This window comes from Corvus brachyrhynchos, unplaced genomic scaffold (genome assembly GCF_000691975.1).
Source record: "Corvus brachyrhynchos isolate BGI_N302 unplaced genomic scaffold, ASM69197v1 scaffold258, whole genome shotgun sequence".
Classification (NCBI taxonomy): Eukaryota; Metazoa; Chordata; class Aves; order Passeriformes; family Corvidae; genus Corvus; species Corvus brachyrhynchos.
Genome location: NW_008240122.1, coordinates 3,047,813 through 3,069,378, shown reverse-complemented (window position 1 = coordinate 3,069,378; position 21,566 = coordinate 3,047,813). Strand labels below are relative to the sequence as shown.

The 21,566-nt window shown below is 38.4% G+C and overlaps 1 protein-coding gene across 2 annotated transcripts in view; it reads left to right on the top strand.

Moving 5' to 3' along the window:
* THADA (THADA, armadillo repeat containing) overlaps positions 1-21,566 on the top strand; it is a 218,808-nt gene that overhangs the window by 160,881 nt on the left and 36,361 nt on the right. For both annotated transcript variants that reach the window (XM_017744780.1, XM_017744781.1), the window contains exon 32: positions 11,406-11,491. In XM_017744780.1, coding sequence (XP_017600269.1) covers positions 11,406-11,491 — 86 coding nt within the window. The remainder of the gene's footprint in view (positions 1-11,405; positions 11,492-21,566) is intronic.

Here is a 21,566-nt window from a genome sequence, read left to right as displayed (position 1 = left end):
GTGGGGGTTTTTTGTTTGGGTTTTGGTTTTAGGGTTTTCTTTGCCTTTTCAGGGCCAGAATATAATTTTCTTTCATCAGAGTTTATTGGTGTAGAATAGCTCAAGATTCTATTGCACATTCCATGTAATATAGTAACCTCCTTTTCCTTCTCCGTGCTACGACCTGATTTTCCTTTAGAGAATAAAATAATGGGTCACATTCCCCAAATTGAATTTCATAAAGCATTCACTTTTTCAACTGGTATTTTTTATCTGTTGTGAAGGCAGATTTCTCATACTGATGGGGCATGGATGCTTTTTTCCTTGGCTTTTTTTTTACATCTTCAAAAGATTAACTTTTTTATGTATTCAGAATGAGTATTTTCATTTTTGATGTTCTGGTGAATGAGACCTGCTGTCCATCCACTTCTCAAGGTAATGGTTGAATCTTTTCATTCAATTAGTAAGTTTATTCTTCTCTTGGTGTTTCTTATTTTGTTTTGGAATATACCTGTTTTTTAGTCTAAAGTGTTTCTGTAATGTTACTGCTTTCCTTCACCTTCACACCAGTGTTAGTTTATTGCATTTTTTGCAAATGTGGGAGATGCAGGGTGTTTGAGAAGAACAGAAATTTTAAAAATTTATAAAATCTGCTTGGTTGGAGAACTCAGGTGATGGAATGAAGTGATGTGAATTAATCTGATGAATGCTTTAAAATATGATGAATTTATCAAGCTAAATATTTGAAAGAGTTCAAAGCTCTGTCATATGAATAAAAAAACCAAAAAAGGTAGTTTTCAGCTCAACTGCATACCAGGGAGTTATAAGACTAACTCTAGATGCCTTCTGCTTCATAAATTCAGAAAGCTAGAAGAACAGCCTTTGGATTTGGTAATGTGTTGTACAGAAGTCCCAGAAATATCTCCCTTGTTTAATTTGTAGCCTTTGGCATGGCAAAATATTGGTATTGGAAAATTTGTGAAATCATGTCATTGCACGGCTTTGCTGTAGGATGCTGCTTTTCAGCGCTTTGAGTTGGATTTTTTTTTTTTTCCCCACCTTCCCACTTACTGGAGACCACAGGAGGGGGAAAAGACTTTGAGGTTCTGCCAGAAGTCAAATAACATACTCTGCTAACCTCTAGCCATGTGCTGTTTCTTGGCTGAGAGCTTGTCTGCACTGGGAGAGTTTACTTCTAAGAAGGCTGCTTTCTTGAAACTTCTGGTGTGGAACAACCTTATGTAAAACTAGTTGGCTTTGCCTTTTGCAAAGAGTGGCTGGTTCGTCTGGAATGGGCCACCTGCAGTGCGTTTATGACCCAAATAACCCGTGCTCTGCAATGCTGCTGCTTACAGCTCTCTGCTTCATGGTTGGCACTGCTAAAAATACAAATAGGTCCTGCACAGGATTCAACCTCACACAACAAATCCATGCAAAAACTGTTTCAGGCACAGGCTCAAAACGAGGTTCACTGTTTGCTGAGATATGTGCTGCTTAGTTTTCCCTGGCTGACTCTTCGATGATCCAGGTATGACTGCTTTGAATGAGGAAAATCTCATCACTATTTTATAGCCCTACAGAGTGTGGTAACTTGACAAGTTTTGATGACCGTGGCACTCCATCAAGCCTGTAGTATCACTTTTCCCCCTCCACTTTTGGCAGCACTATGTGAGTGACAATAAGCAGATGAGCAGTCTTAGGTCCTTCCTAGAAGGAGCTTCATGCAAGGTGCATTTAGGCCATCTGTGCAGAAAGCAAGAATGTGGCCTCCTTGTGGTTTCAGGACTTAATGGCTCAGACTGTAACCTAAATATGCCTTTCTTCTCATTGCCTCTTGGGAGAGACAGCAGTAACTTCTAGTGAGCAGACTGTTACAGACAAAACAGTGGCACATGCAGGCATACCTAGACAGAGGTGCAACATGCCCATGGCTCTCTGCAGCTTTGCAAGCAGCCTCTGTGTAATTTTTGAAGTGGTCCTTATTTGGGAATTGGAAGTGGTTTTTTGTACAGCAAGAAGGGAAGAAGTGAGGGGAATGTAAGGTTGTCCTCCTTGGCAGAGAAGTCCTTGTCTTATTTTACTACTCTTGCCTCCTCTTCTTCTACTGCATCAAGACGAACCTTCTTGTCCTTCCAAGGCCATGTCTGCCCTTGGTGTCTTCCTGTTTCCTAACTTTTCCACTTTCTCATTTCTATCTTTATAACCTACACATTGAGAAGTGCAGTTAATTACCTTTGTTGGTTAGTGGTCTGTATGCGTTGTACAGCCAAGTTCAAAAGTTGAAAATAGTTTTAATGATTGAGCCTATCTCTGTGGAAATTTATTTACCAGGTTTCAAATTGAAAACTTAACTTTGTTTCAGCTAGAATTCATGTGTGTACTCTTGCACACACAAAACATGAACGGAAATTTTTGTTGTCCTGTCCAGTTGAAAACGGAGTGTACCAGTATGAACAGCTCACAGCATCACAGAATAAGCTGAGCTGGAAGGGACCCATGAGGGATCATTGAGTCTGACTCCTGGCCCTGCACAGGACATCTCCAAGAGTCATACTGTGTGCCTGAGACCATTGTCCAAACACTTCTTGAACTCTTGTCAGGCTTGGTGCTGACTCACCAGTAATTTATTAATCTGCACATTCTAACCCATGGGCCTTGTTTAGCCTCATTTATCTTTGCTTTTGAGAACAGTCATAGCACGTCATTGTTCATAAATGTATTCCTAGATGCATTAATTTAAATCTTACATGCTTTTGGCAGGTTAATTTAGGTTTCTGTACTGCTCCAAGTCCCCTCTTTCACCAGTTTTGATAACAGTATCATTAGCACGGCTACAAACTGTTTATTTAGGCACTTGGTGATTGCTGGTTTTGGAACACCCACTTTGGGTATCAGTAGAGATGTTTGAACTTCAGGCTGAAGTTTAAGATGTACTTTGCATAAGATAAAATAGTCTTTGACTCTGGTTCATAGGTGTACTCCGAACTTAAATACGAACATTCCGAGAATATTAAGACTTGGATAAGGTTGTTTGAGGTGTTCTCTCCACCAGTGCAACATTTGGAGTAGGCACAAATCATGTACAATTACAGATTTTGGACATAAATCCTCGCTTATATCTGAAAATGCTTTTCAGTAAATAAACATAAGAGTTTTCATAGCTTTTTCTTCATAAGTAAGCCCCCTGATGTTAATTGTGTAAAATTCATTAAATTTGCCCATGGGATTAGTTTGACCTCTGAAGTTTTTTAGGATTTGCTCAGGAATCACATGAGGTTCTCATTAAGAGAACACAAAAGAGAACAGCCAGGATTATTTTATCAATCAGGTATGCTAAAAACAACACCAACAAAACACAGCCTTTCAGTATCATTCACCAAGGACAGCTGGAGCACAAATTAATTTTTCTTAATAGCTGAAACTCAGGATGTTCTTGGTGGTATCACAATGAAAAAATAATTCGTGTAGCTTCTTTTTCAAGCAATAAATTCTCTGCCTTTACCATGGAAACTAATAACAACATATAATAGCCTGGCTTTGAAAGTGGTGGAAAAACTTAAATCACCAGACTAGCAACTCCCTTGGGAGACAGTGCCTGTTATAATGCTGGATGAGCTGTCCCTGTAGAATGGGCAAGTGAGGGGGGCTGTGCACATGGTAATTACTTGGAGAAGATCTCAACAGCACCAAGTAGGGAAGCAGATGCACTGTTACTAATGTTTGGATTTCTATTTCTATGCAGGTGTTCCTGTGCTTCCAGGAACTCAGCAAGGTTTACTTGGTAGTGCAGGCTTCATCATTATTTTTTTAAATGCTGTCCATTAAATATAGGTCTGTTGGCCATGATGTTCATTGATGGGCTGGTTTTGTGTTACATGGTTAAAAATGCTATGGACAAAGCTTAATAATTAAATCCATTATTAATGTCCCCTTAAGAAGACAAGAGGAAGGCCATGCATGTTGATTCAGTGCTACAGATGTGGGCTCTGAGAGAAAATAGATTAAAATATGAATGCTGCCCTCTAAACAAATACACCCCCAAAAACCTCAGTCTTTAGAATACTGCCGAATTGGAAAGCTAATAACCAAAACAACAGGAGAAGATTTAATCTTTTAATCAGCCGCTCACTGTATGTGTAGGAGTGATTTCCATAAGCTTTGTCGCCTCCATAAATGACAACTGATCATTTACCAGATCACGCTGCAGGTAAAATGTGGTCAGTGCAAAGCCAGCTTGGCCTGGTTCATCAGCAACCCTCCAAGGATAGAGCTCCCCATGGACAGCCCTCTAAGGATCATGTAGAGTTGACTGTATCAAGACTTAGACATCACAGATGATGCACTTGTGGAAGATATTTTAGCTGACACAATGGCAGGTCACGTATCAGAAGAATCTGGCCACCCGAAGTAGGAATACTTTTGGAGATTTGCCATTCTTCAGCAAGGAGTATGCTGGGAGTTGATAGAGACAAAAAGATACGCTGTAAACCCAGAATTTAATTGCCAGTGCGCTAGCCTCAAAAACTGAGATTATGGAAGACAAAGGCAGAGTGGGAAGCTCATAATAAGAAGTTGCACAGATGCTGTCCCCAAGTATCAGGTGGCATTATGACATGTTGGACTGAATCAAAATTCTTTCCTGTGTTTATGTAGCGCTAAAGATGGAATTCTAGTCTTAAATGTCCATAAAATTTTGACTTATCAGAAATGTTCATAAAGTTCAGAAATGCAAGAATTTGTGCAATAGCATTAACTTGAATATGATGTTCAGGGAATAAATTCTATCGATCTGTTGGAATCAAAAACGGCACGTAATACTGGTGGCTAGAAAGTAGGAAAATTTGGGGTTTAAATTTTATTTATAAAATTATTAATATAAACTTATTTTTATAAATAATATATATTTTACATCTATTATATAAACATATATTTATATAACTATATTTATATGAATTTATATAAATTTATTTATATAAATAGCATATATTTTTATACATATTGTATAAATATATATTTATATAAGTATAAAATTATTTATATAAAAATTTATAAAATTATTTATTTTCTGCCAACTAAAATATTAATTTCTTTGACAATAACGTGTTATTTACACAGAAGAATGGGACAGTGTTTAGTAATCACAGGTTTTCCTTTAATACGGGACTTTTTCTGAAATGATTTTGTTAAGTTTAATCATAAGAAAAGGTCTCCTTTCCAGGAATTTTAGTCCTTTTCAGCCTTTCCAAAGGCTCTGGAAGCATACAGTATTACAGCAGGAGTGACTTTTTCATTGACGACCAGAGGGGGAGTAGGCAGTTCATTTAATTAACTGATCACTTTGAAAATTGAAATGAAAACAGTCATGCAAGTCATTAAGATGGATCTCTTCTCCTTCACGAGGAGGAATTGACCTTTGAAGGGGTTGCCCTTGTAGTCTTGCCAGCTCTGGTGTCTTTACCCCGATGCTTAAGAGTGTGTCATGACGTTTTTGGATAAAATATGAAGATTTGTAGGTGACTTTGTAAGTCGTATAATTTTGACTAGAGTTCTACACCAGCTTGGTTCATTATCCAAATATTGTAATCAGTTTTTAAAGTTTGTAGCTGGGATTAACCAATCTGAGTTGCTAAGAGTCACTTAAACTCTGTATTAAAAAAAAATGATGTCTGACACCCTGTGTAATTACTTGGTGTTTTTCTGTGACAAGACCTGTAATGTACATGTTACATTATTAGGAGGAAATACTATTTTGTTAATTATTTATTAAAGTTATACTCCCATTTGAGAAATAAGATCAGTATTTAAAAAGATTCATAAAGCAGCACTGGGTGAAAGATTTGCAGTCTTTCAGACTTTTCTAAAAGCTTGGAGACTGCCAAATGCAGAGCTTTTTGGAGACCTCTTACAAAAGGCTTTAAAAATCCCTAAGATAGCTGACTACACTAAGATACCTGTAGCTAACCTCATCCAAAAGAGAGATATTATGGATTTTTATTTAAGAGACATTAATTGTCAGGTTGCATTTGAAATTTCTTAGTGCTCATTGAGAGTTTGAGGAAATATACTTTGATTTTTATGTTGTTAAATATTTAGTAATATTGTAAGTTGCTGTATATTAAATAGTGATTGTTCTGCTAGTAGTTTTCCAACATCTGTTTCCTAATGAGGAAAAATATGAGCAAAATAAACTACCTCTTTGGAAAACACTGAATTTCTAGAATCACCAAAAGCTAATGTAATAAACATTAACACGAACTGCTTCGATTTCATAATCACTAGCTTGTATCTGTCTTATTTATGTAACAAATGCAGTAAATTAATGTTACAGTTGTTGTTGCTCATCTTGAAGTGAGGTGGAAAAAGAGGAGTGATCCAGGAGAAAATAGCTGTCAGCTTTTTAAGTCATCTGACTGAGTGTCACTGAAAATTGGGGGTTTGAGAAGATAATGAGAATCTGCAGAAACTGTGCATCAAAATTCTTTGGTACTTGCTATAAAGAAAGGGGTGTTGGCATCCTGACTTCAATACAGAAATCTGGATAGTTATAAATGGTGCCTTTTAGTAAGTAGAAATGCTGTTTAAGGGCCTCTGCAAACCTTAGTTGTTAGAGAAGCAAGAGATTGTCTTTTTCCCAGTGTTCTGACAGAATTGAGGCCAAATGTGTGAGCTTTCCATGTTCTTTGCTCCTTGTTGTTTCTCTTGGAAGAGAAGGTAATTTGCTCTGTAGTTCGTTAATGTTGATCTTGTTTAAATTAAACAGTAGTACAAGAGAAACTTAATTTTAAAAGTTAAGCCATGTGTTCCTGATAGAGTTGAAGCCATGTGTGTGAGCCAAGTACACAGGAGGTCTGTGGCCACATATTGCTGATTTTTTCAATAAATGCCAGTTCGGTTTGCATTAGATCTGCCATCCAAAATAAGCAAACCAATGACTACTTCAAATTCAGCATGACTTAACTATAAAAGGTGAATCAAACATTTAAAAGATAATATTTATAGAGCTCCAAGCTGTGGGAGTCTAGGATTGATTTCAGTTGCATAGACCTAAGCTGCAATCGGTGATACTTAGAGGAGGTGAAGGCAGAGCAGAAATCAAAGGGGTCCTAGTGCTACTGTAGGTAGCCAAAGCCAGCTGGAGCAAACCCCAGTGTTGCCCATGGAGCTTCTGAACCTGCCTTCTGAGTCTGATTTACATCTCCAGAGAGGGAGTGTCTCCTGAAGGGCATGCTTCCTCGTTCACCTACCAGGCAGTTCCTTGTTGAAAACAAATAGCTCTTTGTTACTCTGGTCATATAATATTCTATAAGTGCTTAACCTAGGCCTCTTCAAAGGCATGTGAACAGCAGCCTGTGAATTTTAACAGACTCTCCATTAACCTTTTTATTTGAAAAAAAGTCCCTGGACTCTTAACGGCTAACAAAAGGTTTCCTCCTGCAAGCGCCTTGAACTCTTTTTTAATTTTATATTCACATGCCAGAATTGACAATGCAATTACAAAGAAGTCTGTCTGTTCTATCCCCAATTACTTGTTCAGCATTAATGAAAAGAAACTGACTAGGTTTGGAAGACTTTTATTTTCAGGATCTCATCCAGAAATCTGCTATGAAGTGTCGTCAATAATATGCACACTGGCACCTGTGTTTTCAGATTTCCTACTGTTCGGCCAGGCCTACCTAAAATAGTAAGGAAAGAAAGACACTTACTTCTATCATACTGAAGATACTGTTAGGCTAGAGCTTTGGGCAATTAGGAAAAAAAAAAAGTGTAAACCCTTTAACTTTTTTGACTTTTGTTCTTTCAATGATCTTGAATATTCTGTGGAGTTCCCTGGTCGTAGAATCATAGAATCGCCTGGGTTGGAAGGGACCTTAAAGATCACCTAGTTCCAGCTCCTCTGCTGTGGGCTTGGGACATCTTCAGCTAGACCAGATTCTTCAGAGCCCCATCCAGGCTGGCCTTGAACACTTCCACGGATGGGGCATCCACCAGTCCTCTGGACAACGTGTTCCAGTGCCTCATCACACTCACAGCAAAGAATTTCTTCTTAATATCTCATCTAAACCTGCTCTTGCTCAGTTTGAATCCATTCTCCCTTGTCCTGTTACTACAGGCTCTTGTGAAAAGTCTCTCTTGCAGGCTCCCTTTAGGTACTGGAGGGCTGCAGTTAGGTCAACCTGAAGCCTTCTCTTTTTGAGGCTGAACAATCCCAATTCTCTTAGCCTATCTTCATAGGATAATGTGGTAGGGACACAGCAGCTCCTCCCATCATCTTTTCCTTCTCCTTGATTAAATTAGAAATACGTTTTTTTTTGCGCCTTGTTCTTACTAAGTAGTAATCCTTTCTGTTCCTGCCTGTTGTAGGAGTCTTCTTGTCTTGTGCCTGGCAGGTCCAGCCTGTGACAGTGCTTGACACGTTACTCAGGGCAGACAGCCTTTGACCTCTCTTTGGTCAGGTGTGTTGAAATATTCTGCAATATTAGCTGTTTGTGAAAGGTAACTCAGCAGTTGCCAGTGACCTAATTTTTATTTCCACCTGGACAGTCAAGCTCCAAGTGAGACCATTATGAAGGAGTACTAGAAAGTGTGGAGCAAGCTCCTGAGTGCAGTAAGATTCCTGGAGCAGGCTGGTTATAAGCTCTCTTTCCAAACACAAACAAAAAGCAACAAGTTGAACTTCTGAAAATTATGGCTTAAGGCATCTGGGCACAGTATGTGGGGTGGCCATTGGGTCTTTGGTGCCAGCTCTTTGACTTCTAGATGTTACACTAAGCTACTGGCTGGCATAGACAAAGCATTGCTTTAATCAGGTGCAGATCTGTGCCCTGGCATCACCAGCCTGCACAGATGTGTAACAGTATGAATATTGTTTTGATAGCCATTTTATATTTCTGTGTGGATATACCCTTAGATATGAGAGTTCTAACCATCTCTACTCGATTCAGAGTCATGTACAGTTTATCATCTGGAGTGAGCATGTGATGTATTTGTTTCCATTAATATCCAGGTTGGAAGGGAAATGAAATAATTTTTGGGTTTCGGACAGAAAAAAAGGAATGCTGTTCCAGATGTCTGGAGCTCCCACCTTTGCTACTACTGTGACTTTCTTGTTTGGAGACAGATTTCCTCAAACCTTGTTTATGAGAACACCACTTTATTGGGTATCAGTGTTAGAAAAGAAACATCTTGTACTATTCCCACTCTTGTTGCTGAAGTTCTGCACGAACAGGTCGTGTTAAATACTGTGCAGTGCATCATTTGAAACATTCAGCATGTGATTTTTGGCTGTCAGGTCTGTTACGTAAATCACTGTTTGATTGTCTTCAAGATTGAGCTTTCTGCTACAGTCTGAACAACATTGAAATTTCTTGGTTTTGGAAAACTGAATTTCCTGTTGTGTCCGTCTGGCACATATGGATGAGAATTCACTAGCATCACCAGAGCAACGGAATCAGCCAAGGAAAAATGCTTGGCATTTATCCTAGAAAAGTCTCATTTCAAAATCAAAACATGCATATGTACATACTTAAAATGAAGTGGTAAGTGCTTAAAAGCTGGACCAGAATAAAAAACATGCCAGTGTTGCTGTTGCCTCTTCTTCGGTAAAAGTTACATCAGCCATGTTTCGCCCAGGGCACAGTTTCTATGTTGGAAATTTTCTTTTCCACGGAAAACATGGAATAATAAGCAAGTTTTCCATTTTTTGAGGGAGCTGAAATGCAGTAGGCCCATTATATTCTTCATATTGACTGAAAACTGCTGTGGCTGCTTTCATCCATTTTTGAGAGATGTCTTGTGGTTTGTTTTTCTTCTGAGCCTTTGAGTGATCAATCCCTCTGTTTTCTCAGGGGTTGAGCTCTCAACTCCGTGAGTAATCCTTGGTGGTGCTTTCACACGCATTTGTGAAGAACAACTTAGGCAGCAACTGGATAACCAAGATACAGGAAAGATCTTTGCTTAACCAGGGTGGATAGAAATTAAGTGTGCCTAATACAGCTCTTCAAAAATAGGCCATATTAAAGTTGCTTTGGCTTCTTAAGGCATTGGTTCTTGTTGATGTGCATCTTCTCAGCAGGCAGCTCTTGTGCTTTTAAGGCAAGTGGTAGCAGACAAGCATGAAGAAGTTTGGGGAGGTGTGAACCTAGACTACTTCACTAGTAAGAAAGTGTCCAAAAAGTCTCTTTCTACCCAAAAGAAGGAAAAAACCTCTTCTAAAGAGAGATCCTGGTAGCATATATTCTGCTCTGTGTTATATGGATGCCTAACATTGTAGACTGTAAAAGAAAGCATAAGTATTTTAGACTTATTGCAGTGTTTATTACTGAAGGTGAGAGCAATGTTTCTGGTTTAAGTTGTCTTTTTTAACAGGTTCATAGGCTAACTCTCCATAGGCAAATACAGCTGCCAAACTATGTAAGAACCTCAAACCTTTCATTTTTATGTCATGATCACATATCCTACTTGAAAAAGCTTTTTTTTCCTTGAATTTTAAAGATGTTTAGAGTTCAGAATGTTTGTTGGAACATTTTTAATTAACAATTTTTTGAAAGAGTTTCAAACATCAAGATAAGCATACAAAGAGAGTGCCAGATAAAATAAAAATGAAATACTGAGCAGAATTAGTCATACTTCAAGCTTGTGCTGCTTGATTCTGAAAGTTTTTGTTTTAGGTCAAGTCCCATTGGGCTCTTCAGAATAATTTCTGTGTTTTGAACTAGATTTCCTGTTTGTTCACATTTGAAGTTATATTTTAAAAAATTTTTCATGGCTAAATATGTTTCAGTGATAGTAATACAAAGAAAAATGAAGTTATTAACCTAATTTTGTTTTTCTAATTGGAGAGAAAATAGATGTTTGTCACTTGAAAATTGAAGAGGTAGAGCAGAAGGTAGCTTATTATCAATTTCCATTATATACGCAAAATCCCAAATATTCTTGTTTGGAAAAAGAGATGTCTGATTTTAAAAACATGCACACTTCTGGTCTTCATCAGAACAGTGAGAGCTGTGGCCATTAAAAAGGTGTAGCAGGTGCCTTGCAAGGGAAGTTTCTCTTTTATGAGCTGTAACAGTAAGAACTGAGGACTTCTCTTTGCTGCTGCATTTCGTTGCACACAATATCTATAAACAAAACAAAGACACTGTAGTTGCTACCACAAGCTGGTTCATCCAGTAATACCGAACTGTATCAACTGCCAGTGGAATGGCTGGAGGAGGAAGGTGTTGCCATTCTGTGAGGGAAACTGCTACACAGAATGGACCAGGAAGTGAAGCTTGGTTAACTTGGTCTAATTATTTGATACATGCAGTCTAGTTTGACCAGTGGTTTATCTTCATTAATTAAAATAGACATGCCAAACTAGTTTGTTTGACTGCTGTTTCTGAGCATAACGTTATAAGGATTTAATCTTTACAACTTTTTTTTTTTAGGCTAAATCCTTGTTTGGTGACCAGAGCTGCCTGTCTTGATATCCTTGTGATGTTGAGTACTCACCTAGAGAAGTTTCAAAAGCAAGGTAAGTCAAATGTGCTGTTCTATACATTGGATTTAATATCTGTATCTGTTTCTGAGCTCTGTTAAATCTGGAGAAACAATAGTATATTACTTGTGCTCAAGGAATCTACTGCCTTCTGGAATCCTTTAGCTGCTTTGTAGAAGAAGGCCCTTTATTCTGCCTTCTTAAGAGCTAGTCCTAGGTTTTGTTGAGGAGAAGACTGAGGTACAGCTCCATGACAAGGCTTGAAGTTATGATCTTGCAGTATTCCTGATCCTAGAATGGCTAACAACAAAAAAGATCCTCTCCCATGTTCCAAAATGTTTTTTTGATCCAAAATCCAAATCCTGGACTGTTGCTACTTAAAACCTTTCCAGAATGCCACAGAAATGTTCCTTTATGAAATAGTTTCAGGGAAAGTGTTTTCTCATGTTTAGAAGTTTTATAAGAGACAACTCTGAGAGCTCTTTTCAGTTTCTTGTTTCATTTTGATTCTTTATCAATGGGAATTTTTTGAAGGACCAGTCAGAACTCTCGGTTTTAATGTTGTAGATTATGGTTTGGAACAGTACAAAATAAGCTGTAAACAATAAGAAAAACAAAGGTATGGAGGAAGGGACACCCTTTCACAGGTGGCAGTGGGTAGGCAGCTTTCAGTCAGCTGTAAGTAGCTTCCTTGTGGGCCTGTTTTGTTCCTTTCTCATGAACAAGTGAGTAATAAATTACCTTGTCAGTCCAGGAAGGCAATTAAAGAATAGTTTTGTAATTTCATTCAACACTGCATTTAAGTCACTGGAACTGTTCTTTATTTCAGATAGTCATGTTGTGGGCACTGTTAATTTAAAAACCAATTCCTTTTGCTTTTTTTGCCTAGACCTTTAGTTGATGTAGTGCATTCTAATTCTGAAATTGCTATTGGTATGATTTCTTGTGAATGTGCAGTTCAAATAGTGATAGTTGTTAGGAAAACAAATTGGTGATGAACATTACCTGAAATCAACTTCTTCAGACAGGTGATGAAGAACTAGCCCTTAAAACAGAAGGGCAGATGTACAGAGGGTATGTGTCAGGTGACTTCCATTATACCAGAGGAACAGGGATCGGGTTATTGGGAGCTCCAGGAGACAAGTCTGATCTTTCATGTCCTCAGGAGAGTCATTTCTCTCTCATGGATCTCAGGTGTCAAGATATGCTGTTCAGTAAAGGAAATTCCCAGCTGATGTTGCACTGTAGGTCTCGTTCTGCCAGGTACTGCCCACTGTTTGTGACTAGGCAAGGGCCTCGTGCTTTATAGGAAGAAATGCACTGCCTTATCTAAAGCAGTTTTAATATAACATGTCTCTAGGGATAAGTTTTTTCCTGGCTCTTTACTGGTTTTTTTGGGGGTAAGCCATATCTACCATCAACAAATTCTTATATTACAATATATTTTTACTTATTTTTGTTATTACTACAAAATAAAGCTTTTGAAATCCTCATATGCCAATGACCTTAGTGATAATCCTTTGCAGTACATTAAAAAGTCTAGCTGTGTATCACAACTACAAAATAAGCAAAAACAACCCCCAAAGTCTCCTTCAGCCATTTTTGGGCTCATCACCCTTTTACTTTGAATACTTCTTTTTAAAAGATAGATCCTTTTGGGAATATTAAGTTTTACACTTTTTTAAATCATGGACCTCTGTTCAGCTCCTTTGTAGTATGAATCATCCTAGTTTTTCTGTATTCTCTTCATAAGAAGTTTTTTTCATCTTCTGATTGTTCTTGTTACTCACCCTTCAGCTCTATTTCTGTATTTTCTTTTAGGAAGGAACAGCCAGTACTTCAGGGAAGGGCTCCTCGTTTTGCTTACTTAGTGGGTATTGCATTTCCTTTATCAGTCTCTTTCCTATTTCAGTTATCCTTGGGGTTTTTTTGTCTGTTCTGGTTTTTAAACAATTGCTGCACAATTGCAAAGGCTTTTATAGACCTCTCCACACCAGGAAAGTCCCCTCCTTTTTTTTAATGCCCCTGACTTGTGAATAGCCCTTTGAGCCTGAGGGACTGCACCATGCTGTGGCTGGATTATTGACTGTAGTGAATTCATTTATTTTTCAAACCTCATGTGGACTGTACCAGACCTGAGTGCTGTAAGGTACAATTTCTGCAGAAGGAAAGCAATTATTTTTGCAGATTCTCTCTGCTTGGGGATAGTTCATTAGTATTGTTTTGCTTTAAAGTTTCATTCCTACATAGGTTTAAAATTACATAGTTCAGGCAGTGTCTACAGAGAGTAAAAACTTAGGCTGAAAGTACTGTTTTGAAAACTTGAAGATACATTAGGGACAATTTTATGTATCTCAGGCAAGAAGCCCTTCTGAAAGGAAGGAGTAATGTGTTTATACTAAATAGAAACTGAGTGTCCCATGACACAGTAAGAGAAAGACTAAACTCACCAGTTAAAACTGCATGTTTTGAGTCTTCCATTTAAATGTTTTTAAGATATGATTATTAACTGAAGCGTTATACTTTTCTGAGATTAAGTATCTTACTCATGTATGTGTATCTCTGGTTATGAGCCAATTTTTCTCAGTTCTAATCTTGATTTGTAAAGTTGTTTGAATGAACAAAGGGTGAGGGACAAATCCAAATAAAACTGTTTCTTGATGTGTTTATCTAAGAGGCCCCAGGAAGTGCTGTATATGAGTTCCAGGCCACAGGCTGAAACTGATTTTCATCAACAGAAATGGGAATGCAATGTAAATGAGTCTGCAACTGGTTAAAATCAGACCACTTCTAATTGATTATGCCTGTCTAAAGAGGCTACAATTACAAAGAGGGTTTCAGAGTACAGCTCTGCCTAGGCCTTTCCTACATTATGATTATTTTCTGTAAGTGATTTGTTGTTTTCAATTAATAAAATCTGTCTCTTAAAGTGCAGGATAGCCCATGGAGAATTTACTTCACAAATTCAAAAAATGTCCACTTTAAAATGTCAGCTAAGGAAGGGAGGGAGGAATGGATACCAAAACCATCTTGTCCAGCTAAAAATGTACTGCTGGTTAAATGATGATTATTTATCTTAAACATAAAAAAAACCCAAAGCTCACACTTATTCCAATTTGCTGGATTGGATTGAAGTGTTGCCTGATTTGTGTCACTGGGAAAAGACAGTTTTGTTTCCTTGAGGTGATAGGCAAAATCTAGAACTTTTTTCCCCAGCTCCTGATGTGCCTGAGGGTTTTAAGATATGCAGAGACAATACATAATGCCAAGACTATAAAATAGTCTTAAAAATATTTTTATTCTGTTATCAATTCTGGTTGGAAGCAAGCCTTAGAAAAAAGTTAAAATATAAAAATACTCTTTTTACCTTTATTGAGAGTAAAGAATGTTCTTACCAGGTGTAGGATTATTTGGTGAGCTGATGTCTACTGTCACTATTAATAGTTATTAATAGCATCCAGGGAATTTGTTCTTGCAGACCTCTTTGATGTATTTTCTCCACATTAACTGTCTTTATAGACCAGAAATCACAGATGCCCAGGGCCTTTGCATTCTAATGGGAGAGCAATGCAGTCCTCTTGCAGAGGATATTCTGGCACTTGTACCCTGCTTCAAACATTACAGGAGGAATAAAATAACATTTGTAGGCATATTGGGGTGGGAAAAATGACCCCAAGTCCAGGTGAGAACATGTCCAGCCTTAGCTGTGTGTATAATTATTTGCAAATTCACAAATTTTGATCAGCAGGAGTTAGAAGCAGAGGTCTGTAGAGCTCCAGATCCATCCATGTGTCTGAGGCTACACGCTCTTCTGTGCACTCAGAGATGGGCTTTGCAAGAGATGGAATTCAGGACTCTGCTGTGATACACTGTTTCAGTAAATAATACTCCTCTGTTGAATAAGTGAACTTCGGAGAGGACCTGTGATACACATGCCTGCTTTCAAATCTTCTGGAAACTGGTGTTTGAAGCAAAACAACAAGACCAGAGTATTACTGTGATCTGCAGTGCTGGGAACGCAGGAGCCAGAGTGTTGAATTGCAGTGAAAGCTCAGATCTGGGATGCTGCATCTCTCTGTAACAGATGAAGAATGCCACAGGACAAAGTGGTCACATTTTCCTTCTTGCTCATGTCTTGAAACAGTTTTCTTGTACTATTTTGTCATTTCATGAAGGGAAAAACAGATGCAACTCTCTGTAACATACTTGACTAATAGAAGTGCATTTTGTCCAGGGTTGTGTTCCAAAAAATGGCACTTGTTGATAGAGCCCTGTGAACATAAGTGAAATAGGATGTAGAATAGAAGAGGGAAAAGATGAAAGAAAATTTTGCTAAAGATAATCCTGCCAAGTTGTTGCTTTATCCTGTGTGCTGTCAGTCTGCTGGCTGGTTTGGCCTGTTGTCAAGCATAGTGTCTTCAAAATTCAAGTTTGGTGGGAAAGAGAAAACATTTAAACAGGATGTCAAATAGGATGAATCAGTGATTTAGGAAAAGATGCCACTTGTATTCTAACCAGGCATTTTTTCCTTTCTACATTTGAGGTGGAAGAATTTATAAAAGTTCTTGAAATTAACCAAACTCCAGGATTTTTGTCAACTGTGGGAACAGTTACTTAGTATTTACATGCTTAATCCTATTCATAAAGAGATTGTTTTGATACCAAAATGGAGCAGCCAGTATGCCACTCTCACTGATATTTTCTTCCCTTAAATTTTGCAAAAACATACTTCCATTTTCTTGTTGTCTTCCAAATACCTAAACCTTCTGTAGATGTAGCTTGGTTAAGATTCTTAAATTCTGCTCATGAACTAAAGAAATGGTTGCAAATAATACTGTGCACTGCACGTGTGTGTGTATGTGATCAGAAACATGAGCTATTATTTCAACTGTCTGCTGGTTTTGTCCTCAAATACAACAAAGTACTATTTTAAATAACATACAGTGCAAATACTATTTTCTTGGTTATATTTCTCCTTTTTAATTAGAAGTTATAAAGACATTGATAGAAATAATATGGATTACCAAACTTCTGGATGCTTTGCGATGCTTTGCCATGAAAGCACAAACTGGTCTTTACATAGGACTCTCTTCAATGTTTGCCTGAATTACATGATTTGTAGGTCTTTCAAATAGCATTTGAAGGCTGTAGCCACTTTTTTCTGTATCATACTTCTTAATCTTTTCTTAGTTTGGAAAGAAGCTAAATGGCAGCCAAGTTTTTCCTGCAGGCTAACTTGAAAACTGATGATTTTTGAATGGTAAAAATTTGACCGGGATAACTAGGTTGGTTATTTTAGCCATTCTTTAATTTTCTTTACCTAGATCTTTAAGAAGTGTGGCCAAAGAATTATTTGAATAAAAACACCGGCAGCTTGTTAACACGTGTTTTGGTTATTTGGTCTAATTAGCTTAAACTTAATTTCACTCTTGACAAGTTGAAGGCAGTTTTTACTTATTATGTCAGAAATTATATAAATTTTGCTGGTGTATTGACTGTGGTGCCAGGTAAATGTTTTTATCTTGACTTAAGGAAGGTAAAGATTTAAAACATATTTGCAGGATCATCTAAATGCACTGTGCCTACTTACATTAAATTAGACAAGTCAAAAGGAAGTGTTTTTAGGTACTCGGTGTTCTAATTCACTGCAGACAGGAGAATGAAGAAGTTGAAGGTGGCATTGTTGGAGGTCCAAGACACAGGGAGTGACTGGGAGTTGCCTGGACAGTAAAATGCCAGAGGCAGAACAAGTGACGGATGTTGAGGTGGTCCAAAGACAGAACAAAAGTTAGTGTGAGACAGAAGAACAAAACAAATGGACCTAGGCTGAAAAGAATAAATTTTTGGAGAAAGGAGATGGATGTGTGCAACACCAACACTGACAAGGAAGCATTGGAAGCAGAACTTGTGACACAGATGGAGGAGGAGGAGGAAAGTAATAGTGTTTTAGAATGATGGCAGAGTCAGTGATCAGAGGAGGGTTGTGGAGGGTGGACATGATACTTCTGGAATGCCGTGTTGAACAGGGAATATGGAAAGGTGTTGCATGAAATAAGTGACACTAGGGCAAAGTGGAACTGGTCATGTTTATTCATGTTAGCAGTTAAAATTCTGTCCCCATGTGAAGACAGAGACTGCTTGTCCTTTCAAAATCAGGTTCTCTTTAGATTCCAGCATGTACCACTGACTGACTTGCACTGTCTCCATGGGGTTTTGTGATTCTATATGAATGCAAAATACTGGAAAACTCAGTGCTGAGCCAGAGAGAAGCTGTAAGAAAAAACAGCTGTCTCAGTGTCCAGATAAAATGTTTTTTCTTTTTCCCTTCTTTTTTTCTTTGAAAACTTTCCCCTGTGCTGTATAAAATGCAATGGGATGCTTGTGTCCTCAATAATAAATTACCTGTAGATTCTGTTAATCAGTCATGTTTGTAGTTTTGAATTGTATTGAAAGTTCTGATGATTAGTCTCTGATGTTGAAGAAGTTACAGATGTCTTTAAAAGAAAACATCCTGCTTAAAATATGCCCTTTTTATGATCATCAGCAGTCACCTTAGTATGGCAGTGTAATGAAACAGACTTTTCTGTTCTCTTTGTGGTTTTTTTTCCATTTAGCAGTGATCCACTTTGCCTAATCCACTTTTAATAAAAAGGAAAAATAAGAAAGAAAATACTTTTCCTTAGTATTTGTCTAGGAAAATCTCTTCTTGGCACTGATTACTTCTCAGCCTACTCCCTATTCGTATGATCTCTTCAGATGTCTGTGGATGGTAGTTTGAGAGTGCATGAGGATTTTAACCTCAGTTTATAAACAATTGCACTTTCTTGCAGATCTTGGTGAATGATGATGAATATCCATATTTTTGATGGTTGGACCCCCTTCCCATAACAATATACTGCAAGCACAGCAGCATTTTATTTCTGGTCTTGTAGTTTTTGTCTGCCCTTGCAGAATGTCAGTAAGTTTTCTGGTGCTGGTAGTAACTTCCCCCTTTTCCCCTGCTTTGTTCTGTTTTTCCTGGAGCCTCTAGTAGGAACATGGTAGTTTGGATGCTCGAGGGCCTGCATACAGGATTTAATCTCAATATTTATCTAGAAGTGTGCAAATACTTAAAGGTATGCTAATCACATGTACGGAAGGAAGCCCGCCCTGATGATCAGGAGAGTTGTCCACTTGGCAGTAGCTAGATAATCAGTGTGAAATTACCAAATCCTACAGAAATGTATCAACCCTGCAAGGAGGTGAAGCAAGTTTAGATTTAAATATGGAAGGAATTTACATTACTTCTCTCACTTTTGAACAGACTATGGTATCTCTGAGGTGAAAGATCAGCTGAACTGTCCATCAGCTGACGGTTTGTTACTCCCTGAGCAGGGACATTTTTCTGTCCTTGCTCTATGTTTCTGCTTACTCTGGGAACAGACTGAATAGGTCCTGCCTGCCACTGCAGGGAAGAGCAGAAGAGAGGCAGGGTGCAGGTTTGGGAGCTGCTGAATTTTGGGGTGGTTTGTGACTGGAGATTCAGCCAGTCTGCTGATTCTATTCTGCCCCTCTTTCTTTCCTCTTTATTTTCAGGTGGTGAAAGACCGTTTTACTTCATATACCTGACTGATAGGATTAAAAAAGCAGCCCCTCAAACTGAGATGCTGTGACATAGCTGATGTATGCATATATCAGTGTAGGGGACATAAAGGGATTGAGAATGTTTGTGTCGGGTGTTGAGGAGAACCAAGTGGTCATGTAAGATGTCTCCTGTACTAGAAGTAGGCTGAAATTCTTCCTGTTCTACAAATGAAGCAATCCTTAAGGGGGAAACAAATAAAATTAAATCCACTTAATTCTTGGGGACTCTTTTGCATCTGTCAGCATCCTGGAAAAACTGCTGTTTGCCAGGACCCTTCTTTGGTCAGCCAAAATTTGTTCTCCCTTCTCACAGCAGCTGGTCATTCAAACTGTACAGTGATGTTTGTTTGTAAATAGAAGTATGTCGTTACTGTATCTTAACAACAGAGGCTGACATTTACTTCGGGAACCAGTGTGGTTTTCTGGTTTAGTTGCATATTTTGATGTAAGCCAAAGGAAAGAGTTTACTTAAAGCTAAGCAGACTAGAAAACATTTACATGAAAGCCTGGAAAGATTTCTTAGTGATGCAGTTGAAAGCAGGACTATTTCCACTGCACTGTAATAAGACTGGAGCATTCTTTCCTTTTGTACATATTTGTGTGAAAAAAGAGTGTTGGAGAGCATGTGGAGCACAAGATGAATGCAGAAGGATTTGCTTTCTGGTGTGCTGAGGCTAAGCAAATATGCAGACAGTCTTATTTTGCTGACGGCCTTGCCATTGAGACGTCCAATTTTAAAGAGACTTTCTGTAAAATAGATGAGCCACAGTGTCCAGTCTTTCACAATTGCATGGGAAAAGAAGAAGTAATCCAGAAGGCTTCCAAAGCAGAAGTATTTGATATGTACGGAAAAAGAGGATCTGTTGCCAAAGACTCTTGTATCACAGTCTCTGCAAACTGGTAGTTCTGGGAGTGAGTAGCTTTGCTATGTTTTTTGTATGAAAGTAGTTTTCCCCTTCAAAGATGAAGATATAAAGAGAAGTTGTGCTGGCCTTGCAAAATACAAATGGAAGTTTGCTCAGTTGGAAGGTCAGTGCATGGGCAGCTCCCAGAGTCCATGGAAGGGTCACCACTCTGTCTGATGTTGGGTTGCAGGCTCTGGTGAAGTTGGCAGCGTTGACACTAACAAAATGAAAGACATCCTGCCCCCTTCCCCTATTTTTTTCCGCCTCTCTCCCTCTCTCTCTCTCTCTCTCTCTCTCTCACTCTCTCTGTCCACCTAGTACTACTCTCCCTTTTCCTGCTCTGGAGCTTTGACCCTTCCATCCTGTCAGGTTTCCCATTACTGCTTGCATGTAGTTTACCTCAATGTAAAGCAACATGGACAGGAGATACAAGCATTCCTCTTGCAATATACTTGCAAACACACCCTTGGTTTGAAGAGTTGAGCCAGTTGGCATGTGTGTTACTGAAAGGCAGCTGAGAGGGGGAGCAGGTAGGAGGAACCTGAGCGGGTGCAGTGCTCCAAAGCTGAGGCTGTACATTCTCTTCTTGAACTGAGGTGTTGGACCTTGAACCTTTTTTCTTTCAGCTGCCTGGGATTATTTCTGTTGTTAAACTTCTGTATGTGGAGTCAGGCTGTGTAATAACTGAGATGAAGGCCTAATCCCTCTCCAAGGCAACCAGACAGTTCAGAAATTAAGGAATTCTGGCAGTTGGATACTTGTTGTGTGACATGGGCATTATTGCTGGTTTATGCTGTGATGCCAGTGTATAAAAGCAGTGTGTTTGGAGGGGGTTTAGAAATGTAGCAAATGAAATATACAAAATACACAATTTTGCATTGCTATGAGGCGGAAGTCAGCTGTGTCACATAGAGGATAATGCTGTGAGACAGTTCTGCAGTGATACTGGAGTTCCTTTGTGCAGCAAGTCCCTTCAGAAAAGAAACTGTAGCAAAAATCTGACAGAGCTAATGGTTGGGCAATATGTTGGAAAATTTTTTACAAATACTGGATTTCTTTGAAGCGTGTCCAGAATTATTCAGAAATGGTTCTGCCTTATGTGCTAGACAGTGTACAACCATGTCAACTTTCTGTGTAAATGTCAGACAAATTAAGATGGCTTTGGAAGAATCTGAATATGAAAGGGCAGGATATTTAACTGTAAATAGAAGGCTTAGGGAAATGTCTTCATGGGCAACAAAATGAATCTATATTTGTGCTGTGGCTTCGTGTCAAATTCAGGAATTTAGTAGGACTATTTGGACACGCTTTTAGCAGTGCTCAGTGTTTAATTATAAACAGCAAAGGTACATGGCAATGAATTGTCTTCTTGAAGATACTGAAGAAATCTAAGTTTGTTTAATCTTTGTATTTACCTTCAGTGCATTTTTACATTTAAAAGACCCTAAACTTCCAACATGCCTTAGCACAGTGGCACTGTTGTTCTCTGTTCTTTGTGATTTTCCTCCACTTGCATTTGAATTTTGTGGGGTGCAGCATGTTCATTTTCTTGCAGTACAAGCTGTAGAGACACTGAACTGGGC